The sequence below is a fragment of the Protopterus annectens genome, chromosome 1.part2, assembly GCF_019279795.1.
Source record: "Protopterus annectens isolate FY-2018-M chromosome 1.part2, PAN1.0, whole genome shotgun sequence".
NCBI classification, from domain to species: Eukaryota; Metazoa; Chordata; order Ceratodontiformes; family Protopteridae; genus Protopterus; species Protopterus annectens.
In genome coordinates, this window is record NC_056727.1 from 449,394,986 (window position 1) to 449,408,049 (window position 13,064).

At 41.1% G+C, this 13,064-nt stretch overlaps 1 protein-coding gene across 1 annotated transcript in view; it reads right to left on the reverse strand.

Annotated features, from left to right (window-relative positions):
* The window catches only part of RBBP9 (RB binding protein 9, serine hydrolase), a 225,969-nt gene extending 222,784 nt beyond the window's left edge, over positions 1–3,185 (reverse strand). Inside the window, exon 1 of the mRNA XM_044056985.1 lies at positions 3,027–3,185. Within this exon, the coding sequence (XP_043912920.1) occupies positions 3,027–3,140 (114 nt within the window). The 5' untranslated portion in view covers positions 3,141–3,185. The remainder of the gene's footprint in view (positions 1–3,026) is intronic.
* Positions 3,186–13,064: the final 9,879 nt, after the last annotated feature.

Genomic DNA, 13,064 nt, shown 5'->3' on the forward strand with positions numbered 1-13,064 from the left:
ACAGGGGTAGGACTCTTAGTCTTAACAGATTAGCTAATCAAAATACCTTTTAGCATCTTAACACAAGAAATCTGGACACAGCTTAAACTAATGGGGGGGGGGGGCAAAAGCCCCAAAATAGGGACAGATTTTAAATATCACTTTTGTAGACTTGGAAAGTTAGTAGAATAACAGGATTCATGTTACCATGCATTTTCTGAAGGATATGAACCTGAAAGTCAAATGTATATCATTATTTACTGACTAAAATCCTTGGCAATTTGCCAGGAAACCATAACGGTTATGAGGAATATACCAAAAACAAGAGGCAAAATCTGGACCGTTGAGAGCTATGCTAATGAACATGCATTCAATATGCCATGCACTTCTGGTACTTATACCTAAAGAAGTTCAGATTTTATGGGGGAATCAAGATGAAAAAAAAAACTGAGCGACTTCATCATGTTTTTCTTTTTTTTTTTTAATTTCTTGAAAAGGCCAGGAAAGACAGGAAAACCATGAAACAGGTTTTCCATCTGTTCAAGGGGTGAGAGGTTAGCATACTGGTTAAAGTGTTTACCTTATAAACACAGGGTGCACAGTTTGATTCTGACATGGGGTAATTGGCTAGGCTTATAATAGCCCAAATGGGCAGTTAGCCTAGTACTAATCTATGAAACAAAGGGCATTTGTAAACTAGCACTGCAAGTTAAAGACTTTAGATTTTTGCTTTACACTGTCAGGCCCAATCTTAGTTCATAATTTCAGGTCACAGTTTTTGAAACTTTCACTTTCATTTGTGCAAACGTGTTTCTAAGGTAAGTTTATCTTATGTATGTTCTGTAAATAGCAGCCATTTCTCCAACTGAAAGGTATCCTCATTAGTGAGTTATACATCTCAGTACTACTACAGAACACAAGCATATGAATCAGAATGCACAGAAGTAAAATACCAGCTGAATACAGCAGCTGCAGCCTTCTTGTTGCACAATAAGAAATTTGAAACTTTATTTTTAAAAGGTATAACGAAAGTTACAGACTCCAGAACTGCAATAATGACAAACTATGGAAACACATTATCTGGCTATCTATTAAAGGGGTAGGAAATTAAGAATCAATAATCAATCATATTTTGAAAATGGTAGCACAACACCAATTTGAAGGGTAACAAGGTGACTCTGTTTTAAAGATGAGGATGATCAAACTCGCATACTTAAAACTATTTCTGAATGATACAATAACATGGAAAAAGTCAGCTTTCTGAAACAGTTAGCAGAAAGGATATGGGCAAAAGAGGCCAGTTTTAAAAACATAAGCAGCGTAGTCTAAACTTGTATGGAATGCATAAGTTCTAATAGCATACTTCATATTAACATTTAGTATGTCTGTATCAGAAAATGCAAGAGTGGAATTACAACAACCCAACATGTCATTTTAACAGAACTTGGGGGGGGGGGGGGGGGTAACTCAGGATTGGATTCTTGTTTTCTAAGGGAAGCCCTCAGCAGCAACAATAAAACATTACATCAAGTTTAAGTGGAAGAATATGTAAATATTCAGCTTTAAGTGATTTTACTGACAATGCAAGTTCTCATAGTCAGATTTAGGCACCAGCGAATCCCTCCCTGTAAGGAGTGTTGAAAGGATTCAAGGAAAAGTAAAGTTGAACAGCAACACTGAATTTCTTTCCATTATCATATCATTGTTCAAGCTATTACTGGATGAAAAGCTTGTTAAAATTTTAAAATGCACTTCAGAGCATATAGAAAACCACTCCTTCTTGAAAAAGCTGAAGAGTTAGCCAAATTGTGACAAAAGGACGTAAAAGTAATGGGCATGGTGGGGGAGCTTGGGATGAGGGTAAAACAAGGGACAGCACTTGAAGAGGAGTGCGAGGGTGTAGAACAGTAAGCAGTGGGTGGCACCATGGAGTCATTACCTAGGGCACCACTTCACTTAAGGCCAGCCCTGTATACAGGGTTGTTGTAATATATCATCACTGCAACTAAATGCCAGTCACTGGCACTATATATCATTGCAACTAAATACCAGTCACTGTCAATGTCCCTCTGTGAAATCGGCCAACATAGTATATTACACAGGCCTGTCAAATTATAAAAGTATTTTAGCTACAGTTCAGTCCATGCATCGTACTCCTAAAACTCTGCACCATGAACTAAAAGGTTGCTTAGGCGGGGTAGCAGTTACAGAGAGATACTTAGTGTCCAGGGAGACCCCCAATGTGACACTTGCTGAAAGCCCCCAAAATGTTAACACTGGCCCTGCAAGTTCTTCAGCAATTACTGCATTTGTCTTAAATGTTCTGCTTTTCTAAGCAGGTAAGTAGCAAACTGTATCGCTGGCAGCAGATCAACATATTATAATAATTTTCTACAGGTCATAAATATAATACTGACCTGCATGAAACCTTGAACCAAGTAGCTTCCATAAAGATAAATTAAATAAAACTGAAAGGTTGTGAATTATATGCCTTTCCTTACATAAGTCCAGAATTGTTGCACAAGCTGTTTTGAAATACAAGGCTAGTGAATCAGATTTTGTATTGTCTACCTTTTCTCATCTGCAGTGTTTTCTGTATGGGACTGTGTAGTATACATACAGTCTTATAGCTGCAACCTGGAAATATACTGGTACTGAAAGTGGTTAGTAAATGAAGTTCTCCTCACATAAATCATGCATATTTTTCTGAAAAAAAAATAGTAAATGCAATACTGGGCCACTAAAAGGCAACACCAAGACAATAGAACACAGACATGATGTAATACACATTACAGCAGAGGTCTCTAGTTTCACCACTTTAACATAAACTTTTCACCACACTCTTTACACATGCTTTAAATACCTTAATAATTATTCCAATGTTCCTATTCAAAATTTAAATAAACTGCCAAATACCACATTCAAAAGCAGTGTTAACTCAAGACATTCCAGCACCTTAACCAGCTGTAAGGATATAGCAAGCAGCCTTTTGAGTTTACTTTGCTGACCCCTTTATATAAAGATTCTAGTTTCATTGTATGTCTTACCTTATTTAGTGCTTTTCTTGTCCACCCATACCAGTTGCAATATTCTACACTTCCTCCACCATTTCCAGGCACTATTACAGCTTTGGTTGCAGGGAAAATCTTATCCACAGACATTCTGAAATCAGAGGAAGTCAGGACTGATTCTAAGCCACATTTGACATGTGCTGTTCACATGAGTCAGGAAGAATAGAGGCATCATGGGACTTGTAGTTTTTATTCCCATTATGAGGTACCATGGAAGACCAAAGTAGGTACATTTCTTTTGTGTCTTCATCTAGATGCCAAAGATTTAGTGCAAGTCAAAACGAATGGTAGATAAAACAAAAAGTATATATATATATATATATATATATATACACACACACAAAATAAATGTATGTATGACAGATTCAGCTATCTGGGATTTAGAAATGTATCAGGAAGACAGAGTTTGTGTGTGTATGTCTGCCTGCCTCCCTATCTGTCTATGTGTTAGAGGGTGCAGAAACTACAGTTGTGTACACTTACCATAAATGTAGTGTATTCATCTGTTGCAGTCATCACACTTGGGTTATCTACCTGCAGGTAGCCTTCAGTCAGCCCAAATACCAGAGACTTAGTATTTCTGCGTCAGTTGCTGTCACTCCAGGACTGACGTCAGGTCGTCAGGGGTATAAAAACAGGCAGCCAACACCATTACATCAGTTTTTCTTGCCCCAAATGTCAGAAGCCCCCCAAATAGGGAGCTAAGTTATGGTGAGGAAAACACCACCAGCAAAAAGTAAATACCAATACCCCTGAAAGGGGTGAGTAATAGACACAGAGAGAAGAGAGAGAGAGAGAGAGAGAGACACAAGGGGGCTGGAGGGAGGGAAACCAGGACTGCAACAGTAAATACACTTGAACATCTACATTTATGGTAAGTGTACACAACTGTACAATGTTCTTCATGTTTCACTGTTGCAATCACCACACTCGGGTAGATTCCCAAAGCTGAAGAAGGGTGGAGGCAGTCAAGAAGAGTTGGGGCTGGCTAGTATGCCTTGCAGGACTGCTGTTGCAAAACCCACCCTGGATTTGGAAAAGATAGGCAGGTGGTAATGTTTGGTGAAGGTGTGTACAGAACTCCAGGTAGCAGCTTCCAACATGTCCCTGGTAGGGACTCCCCTGAGAAATGCTGTAGAGGTGGAAGTTGCCCTAGTGGAACCCTTGAGGGGTTGGTTTCCCATGGTACTTGTAGCAGAAATGTATGCAGTGTGCTATCCATTTGGAAATTGTTTGCTTTGAAATGGCCTTGCCCTCTGCCCCTGGTGCAAAGCTGACCAGTAACTGGTCAGATTTCCTGAAGGGCTTAGTCCTATCAAGGTAGAATCTGAGCTGTCTGTACACGTCCAAGGAGTGCAGGATCCTTTCCCCTTTATTTTGAGGATTAGGGAAGAAAGTTGGCAAATGGATAGATTGGTTGAGAACCACACTGGACACCACTTTAGACATAAAGGAAGGGTTAGTCCTGAGGGAAACCCTGTCAACGTGGAAAATAATGAAGGGTTCCACAGCCATAAGTGCTTGTAGCTCAGACACTTTTCTAGCTGAAGTGATGGCCAGAAGCAAGGATGTTTTCCAAGAGAGGAATTTTAACTCTGCTGACATTGCAGGCTCAAAGGGGGGTAGCGTGAGCTTTTCCAGTACAAAGTTAAGGTCCCAAGCAGGGGTGGGTGCTCTCCTAGGTGGCCTTAAGTTGTTTGTCCCTCTCAGGAACTGTTTGATAAGAGGGTGAGAGAAGAGAGGTGGTTCAGTGTTGTAATGAGCCGAAATGGCAGAGGCATGGATCTTAATGGAGAAGGATAGGCCTCTGTGGATTAGAGGCAGGGAGGGCAGAGTTGTGTTCTCTCCTTTAGACTGAATCCAGGAGCAGTACCTTTTCCACTTATAAGCATAGGATTTCCTTGTACTGGGTCTTCTGGCTTCAAGAATGACGTCCAGCACCTGCTTGCTTAGGCTGGTTACTGGGGGAGAGTTCAAGGAATAAGCCAGGCTGCAAGATTTAGGGTTTGCAGTTGTGGATGCAAGATCTGTCCCCCCTGCTGAGAGAGCAGGGTTGGGTTCTGGTGTACGTGCCAGGGTGGCACCGGTGACAGGCTGCGCAGGAGTGGGTACCAGTGCTGGTGGGGCCAGTCTGGGGCAATCAGAATTGTCCTTGGTCTGTCCTGTTTTATCTTGAGCAATACTCTTGAGAGAAGGGGCGGGGGGGCATAGATTGAGAGATTTACCCACTGGAAGGATAGGGCATCCACTTTCCAGGCCTTGCTGTGAGGTGTCCTGGTGCAGAATTTGCTGAGCTGGTGATTGCAGGGGGAGGCAAAGAGATCCACCTCTGGGGTCCCCCATTTCTGAATCAGAAGGTTGAAGGTGCTGGGCTTTAGTTACTACTCATGTGGATCTATGAGATTTCTGCTTAAGTTGTCTGCCAGTGAGTTTTGTTTGCCTGGCAGGAATTGAGCTTGCAGATGGACCTGCATGTCCAAGGCCATGTTCCACAGGGCCATGGCTAGCCTGCAGAGTGGGTAAGGGTGGGTTCCCCCCTGCTTGTTGATGTGCCACATAACTGTGGTGTTGTCTGTTTTTTATTAGCAGGTGTCCTGGTGAGAGTAGGGATCTGAAAGCTGTCAGAGCATGCTGCATAGCTAACATCTCTTTTTGGCTGATGTGGAGATGAATTTGACTTGGGTTCCAGTGGTCTTGAATGCACTTGCTGTCCACGTGTGACCCCCAGGCATAGTCTGATGCATCTGTGGTTAGGGTCTGGGCAGCATGGGGTTGAGTAAAGGGCAGTCCCTTGTTGTGGTTGCATGCTGCTGACCACCAAAGAAACTCTGTCCTTAGACAGGGTATTACAGGAATGACGGTTTCCACTTCCTACGAATGTTGGCACCAAAGACTTTTTAAGTACCACTGAAGTTTCCTCATATGCAGTCTGGCATATGGAATTAGTAGGATGCATGAAGCCATGAACCCTAGGGCCTGCAGGATTTTCCTTGCGGATAGCTGGGTTCTGGCGGCCATTTGAGTAAAACAGTCTGTCAGATAGGCTTGTTTATCTGGAGTGAGAAATGTCATCTGGGATGTCAGTTGAGAAGTCATTGGGAATTCTTTCCGTAAGGGGGTGGTTTAGCACTCCCTGCTTTAGAGGTGGAGGCACTCCATTGCTTAGATCTCTGCATACCCTGAGATTGTAGTCTGGGAGGTCTGTTTCCCCTGGGTCTAGTTTGAGATGGCCTTGAGGGGGCTGGAAAGAACCAATGTTTCAAGGGGTAATGCCTACTGAATCTAGGAAGCTGTACTTGCAAGAATTCTTTGACTGTCTGCATAGATTTAGCTTTTTCTTCCATCTTTTTAAGAACCTCTTCTGCTTTGGTGCCAAACAGATTGTCCTTGTTCAAAGGAGCATCTAATAACTTTGATTTGACATGGTCTGGCAAGGTCTGCTCCTTAAGCCAAGCATGCCTTTTCAGTACAGAACCAGTGACTGCTGCCATGAAAGATGCTTCTAGGGCGTCAAAGCCACACTGCAATGTATGCTTGCTGACGTGGCTTGCAGAATGCACAAGCTCATGCAATTCTTTATTTTCTGCACAGTCTGTAAAGGTAGCTATTTTTTGCTTAATGAGTTCCATAATATGTTGTTGGTACTTCAGCATGTGAAACTGACAATTCAAAGCCCTAATGGCGAGAGTTGCAGAGGTATATACTTTCTTACCGCATCTGTCCAAAGCTCTGGAATCTCTATTCGAAGGGGTGATATTCTTAGCTGCAGTTGCTTTGATACCTTTAGGCCCCTGGGAGATGACCTCTGGGTTAGCAGTAGGATTTTTTAAAAGGAATTTGTGAGAGTCCGGTACTCTGTAGTACCTGTCTGGTTTCCTAGGAGCAGGGGGTAAAGTATCAAGAGTTAAACTGGATTCCATAAAGACATCATCCACAACATCCAGGACTGGGGTATTACTAAAGGCCTATGTTGTGGCAAATCTAGAAATTCTCTGAGTCTCTTTTTGGACTGAGGATAGTTTTGGCATTCCCAGTGAAAATGCTCTCTTAAAGTATGTAAGGTTTCGCCAAAAGAAAAATCCTCTGGAGGAGAAGCCGAGGGAATAGATTCCTCTGCATCTGAATCCTCATAAGCAGAAAAGGGCATGTCTTCATAATCAGATACCTCAGAGTCGTCAGACTCTTGGTCTGTTGAAGCTGCTGGGGACAGGTCTCTTTTTCTCTTAGCAGGAGAAGGCTGCCTTCCCCTAATCAGCATAATAAGGTCTTCTGCCATTTTAAGCATTTGATGTTGTGGCAAGGGAGTCGGTGCATGAGCTTTGGTCGTCGTTTTTTTAGGCGTAGTGCGTACTCTTGGCCTTAGAAACTCAGTAGTTTTAGACAAAACTGAAGACGGGAAAGAAGTCATCGGTTTGTGTTGAACATTGGTAGTGTGAAGAACTTCCTCAGAAGCCGGTGCCTGCTCAGCGGCTCCGGACCCATCCAAGGTAGAGACATCTGCAGGTTCTGTAGTCATAGAAGAGTCTTGCAGCATACCGGACTCCGAACGGGTCTCGGTAGAGGCCTGCAAATCCATTGAAGTGGGCATCAGGGGCTGCGAAAGCTCCTCACTGAGTACCGGCGAACTGGCGACTAGCTTAAAGGAAATGTCGTCGACAGATTTGGACCTGTGTGGGCTGTCTCTGTCTTTATCCTTACATTTTTTTGGAAGAGCATAATCGGATGGCTAATCGAAGCCATTTTGGAATACAGAGATCGAGAACGAAAGTATTTAGCAACAATAAGGGCCCGACGATGAATAGTTTGGGCACAAAACCGACAGCGAGGTATGTCGTGGTCTGGGCCTAAACAGGTGATGCAGTAAGAATGGAAATCTTGGTGTGGTATTTGTTTTCCACAGGCAAGACAATTGTTAACTTTTTCTGACATCGGTTAGAGCAAGAAAAAAGGATCCCCAACGGGGTACTTAGCTTTAGAAGATTTCAGGATAATTCAATTCGGAAACGAAAACTCAGATAGTGGCCGACCGGCACTCGTATGATCTGCTGCTGCTTCAGGCTCCTCAGCAAGAAAGACTGATATAATGGTGTCAGCTGCCTGTTCTTATACCCCTGATGACCTGATGTCAGTCCTGGAGCGACAGCAACCAACGCAGAAATACTAAGTCTCTGGTATTCGAGCCGATTGACGGCTACCTGCAGGCAGATAATCCAAGTGTGATGACTGCAACAGTGAAACATGAAGAACATCTTGAAAATCCTACAACTTCTTGTCCTTCTACTGGAATTTAGCACTACTGTGAATTGCATCTAAAGTTCCAGCCTTGGAGTTTCTCTTCACTGAAGATATGGCATCACCCTTCAGCGCTTAACTGCTATTAATGTACAAAATAGCTATCTTACAAGTGAACTTTTAGCATCTTTAGATCGATGAGAGGAGGAACTACCTAGCCTACAGGTGAAAAAAACAGTTTTAAACCCCAACAAGCTGATTTGCAGACATTATTTTGTGGTGTACAAGGTCATCTAGTTTCTGATGTCATCAAAGTGGGTTATCGTACCCTGCAAAAAAAAACAACACTGGGAAAACTTGGAATAACTTACAATTCTGGAAGAAGACACCTTTGCAGACAATGGACACTTTAGCCCATCAAAACTGAAACTCCTGACATACATTAAACAGAATGAAATCATAGGTTCATAGGTTGGTACTAGGCTATCGGCCCTAGGGCCTATACATGCCTAGCCATAACAATTCCCTGGCTATTTCTTCCCACACTATTTACTTCCCTGGACCCCTGTCTAGCAGGGCAACTGACGTGATCCCCAGGGTGATTCAAAAAATGTCTTCCCTTAAGGTACTGTGCAACTTTTCCCTTAAGGTTCACTGCAGATTTTACATCCTCAGCTACATCAGTGGAGCTATCATAACTACAGCTAATATGAAATCCAAAAATCTGCGTCACTGTTATGGTCTCTGTATCCAATGAATGAAGTATGCAAACTCAGTCCCTGGAAAGAAAGGTATCACTCTTTCAAACCCTTGTGTAACTGTGCAGGAGTATCTGCATTTGTCAGAAACACCATCACCTCATATCAAATTACCCACAACCCTAATCTGCAGCTCCTGGAGATCTAAGTCACCCTTAACAAATCCAACTACTCTTCATTTCTAGCAACAAATCCCCTCAATGTCTCCCAAAAATAATTGGAAATACCCTAACATCATAGGGGGTTAAATATCAAATCAAATACCTTTTTGCTAGGGGACACACACAACACCTCTAAAAATGGATATGCTCTGTGTTTCCTACACTTTGTTAATGTTGATGTACTGGAGCAAACTGTAAAACTACCCATTAGAGGCTCTAATATCCTTGACCTGGTTATTACCAACATATCACTTCCCTGCCTCACCATGTATCTCCTCATCCTTAGTTAAATCTGCCTACAAATTAGCCATCTTCTCTGACAGGCCTAGTGGTATCACCCTACCACCAAGTGAAACGACATTTAGGGACTTCCAAGGACATACTTACTTCAGCTTGTAGAAAATCTCTGTAAAATTACCAACAATCCCTTGCAAAGGAACCCAGTTGAGAAAGCTGTCACATTCACCTCTGACTTTTATCAGCACCTAACCAGCTGTATAGAAAATTCAGTACAAATCCAACCTTAATATAAACGTAAATTCAGCAATAAACCTCTCTGGTGGAACTCTGTATTACTAAACCATATAACAACAAAGGAAAACAATGAAAACCTGTAAGAAATCCTCATCTTCCTTTTCAAGACCATATTGAAACATGCCAGCAAGGAACTTGTGAGAACAATTAAAAATATATATAAAGCAGAGTACAAAGATACCAAAGGAAACTACAACTCCTTCTCTAGTTATGCCAGGAAATTAAGTAATAATATCCAACAATGCATTGAGCTCATCTGTAATAATACCACACATTCCAGTCTCAATGATACATCCTCATGGCAGCTGACCTCAGTTTATTGTAGCTTATTGGTAGGTGATATTTAACCCAGTTTTTCAATTCTGGATGGAACAGTATCAGCTTTAAACATTGTCCCACTTGCCCATTAATATATGGGAAGCGTCTTGGTGACTTTAGGTAATATCAGAATTAAACTCCACCCATTTCCACTGTTTCTGCCAATAGGCTCAAAAAGTAGTCTTTCTAAAGGTTTATATATTCTTTACTGTACAACAAACCTAGTGTCTTAGACTTGGTCACTTTATAATAAGTTAAGAGATCTAGCACCACCAGGCCCCCTTTTCCTTACTCAAAACTACCTTTTGCCACACCATTCACAAATACTTCCCTCCTCAAAGAAAATTATCCATAATTACTTTTGTGGCCTTTATAAATGACTGAACTACTTCAGCTGATAATGTCTGAAAAGCATACAATGCTTGGAGAAGTAAAAAGAAGTTTAATGCTTGTACCTTCTGGTCTAGGTCCAACGGGATGATCTTCCAGTACCTAACATCCTTTCTTGGAGAGGTGAATACACATTCATAAGTTTTAGCTACCAAATCCCCTAATACCTGACCAAACCAGATACCCAAATATTTGACCTAACTCGCCTTTCATAAATATGGAAACTTACTAATCAATTTGGGTGTGCCAATACAGTCAATAGTGACTGCCACTGCCTTGTCCTGGTAAAGTTTGTACCCTAAAAATGCATCAAATTCCTTGAGTAGTTAAAACAGTACCATTAAATCTCTTTCTGGATTTACCAATTATTTCATAAAAGTCTCAGCTTATAGGGGGACCTTCACCTCCCTGTTTCCCAATTTATACCCCTCCAACACTGATAGACATAATACAACTGTTATAGTGATTCAATACATAGTATCCCTACCTAGTGCCTTTGGAGATCAAAAACAGAGCTAATAACCCTCAGGAGTTTTTTTTTTATTCCCACCATTGACCCCCTATAGATTTCAAAAAAAATAAATCAATACAATTTTCTGGAAAGCCAAATGAAAATAGGACCTTTCAAAGGAAAACCCATTCTACACAGTCAAAAGCCTTTTCAGAGATGAGACTTAGTAATGTGACCTCTCTTCTAGTATCCTGTGCATTTACAGGCTTACGTAATATAACAGCTAAACTTACAGTACACAGGTGGTGCCTGCTGTTTGACTTCATCCACATATTAGTCAAGGAGGTCAGGATTGTGGCACCTCATATTGCTGTAATGGTAATGGCAGTGTTCCCCCATGATTAGGTTGCTAGTTGCACACGTGACAGCCTGGGCTAAATTATTCCCTTATTCAGTATGCCGACGACTCCACACTTATATCCATCTCAAATAATATTCCTGAACTACACTCCCTGACCCAACAGGCCCTACTATCCACTGAACAATAGCTCTCTCACAACCTATTGATCCTAAATCCCAAAAAGACCAAACTTCTACTTTTCCTTCCCCGTTCTCTTTCTCATCACAAACCTTCTTTTTTATTACATCTTCTAACAATACAAACATCCAACCTGACACCCACACAAAACTCCTAGGGGTCATTATCGATGACGAACTCAAGTTCAACCTACACGGAGTGCAAAATGGCTGCCATTCTGTAAGCACTGCATATCTACAGCTCTTCAAATATCCGGAAGAAAATCTAACCCTGAGGACATACCACGAGTTTTCTTACATTAATTTTTGGCTAAAATTAAAACTACTACAGTTGATTATCGCTTGAGAGGTGAATGAACATGAGGAATTAAACAAATCAACAGGATTAGAACTGATTGACTGTCTGACTCTGAACAGAGAACTAAACAAAGGAACTGTCTGATCAGTAACTTGGCTTATTTACTATTTAGTTATAATAAGTACTGCATCGTTTTACAATGTCAAAAGAAGACAAAAATATGGAAACAACAACAACTAAAACCAAATTATCAGAACTTCAATCACCAGAAAAAGATTTAACTTTGAAAAGGCAGAAGATCACAAAACAACAGGAACTTCTAAAATCAGGAATGAAACATAAACCGGATCAGCTGGCTAATATGGAAGATATTAAAACTGCTCTGTTACCCATCCAAGAAGCTTTGAAAGAACTATTTAATCAGGTACAATCTTTTGGTACTACATGCAGTCAAATTCTAGAAAGGATGGATAAAACAGAGGCCAGAATATCTGAGAATGAAGACAGAATAACACTGCTTGCTAAAAAACCAGACATTCATGACCTAGATATTCAGTCTATGCAAGATAAAATTCTGGACTTGGAGGCACGATCCAGGAGGAATAATATAATTATCAGAGGGATACCAGAAACTATTCAATATAATGATTTAATTTCAACTATCACACAAATATTTGCAACGTTGTTCAATGACTCTGATATGGCTAAACAAATAGTAATAGAGAGAGCTCATAGAGCTCTCAGAGAAGCTCAAGCTTCAAATATACCTAGACCAGTATACATTAAAATACTTAACTACCAAGACGTAAACAAAATAATACTAACTGTAAAAAAGAATGGAGGTTATATTATGTGGCATAATAATAAAGTTTCCATGGCTCAGGATTTACCATTACAAATAAGGCAAGCTAGACAAGCACTGTCTGCATATTGCAAGTTTCTCATCGAAAAACACATTAAATTTCAAATGAAATACCCTAACACATTAATTTTTACAGTCGATGGTTCCAAATATTCCATATCTACAAAAAAAGAAGCAAAAGTTACCTTTTTGAAGATTTTTAAGTCTCTTCCTGCTTCAGAAGCCTGATCTGACCATCCAGTCCGACTGCCATAACGTGGATACTTGGATTTGCTTGTTGCTAGGACTCGAGGCTTCTAAATCCTTTGTTTGTCCTTTAGTGCACCAGGCCTCTTGGAAAGCAGTTATTTCATTTTTTTTTTACAGCTCCTGATCGTCTGCGAGGATCTTCCGAGATTTTATGGCTTCTACGAACTGTGCTCCTTCATGGATCAACAGGAAATCCTTCTGCTGCTGCTGAGGGTCCGTTTTCG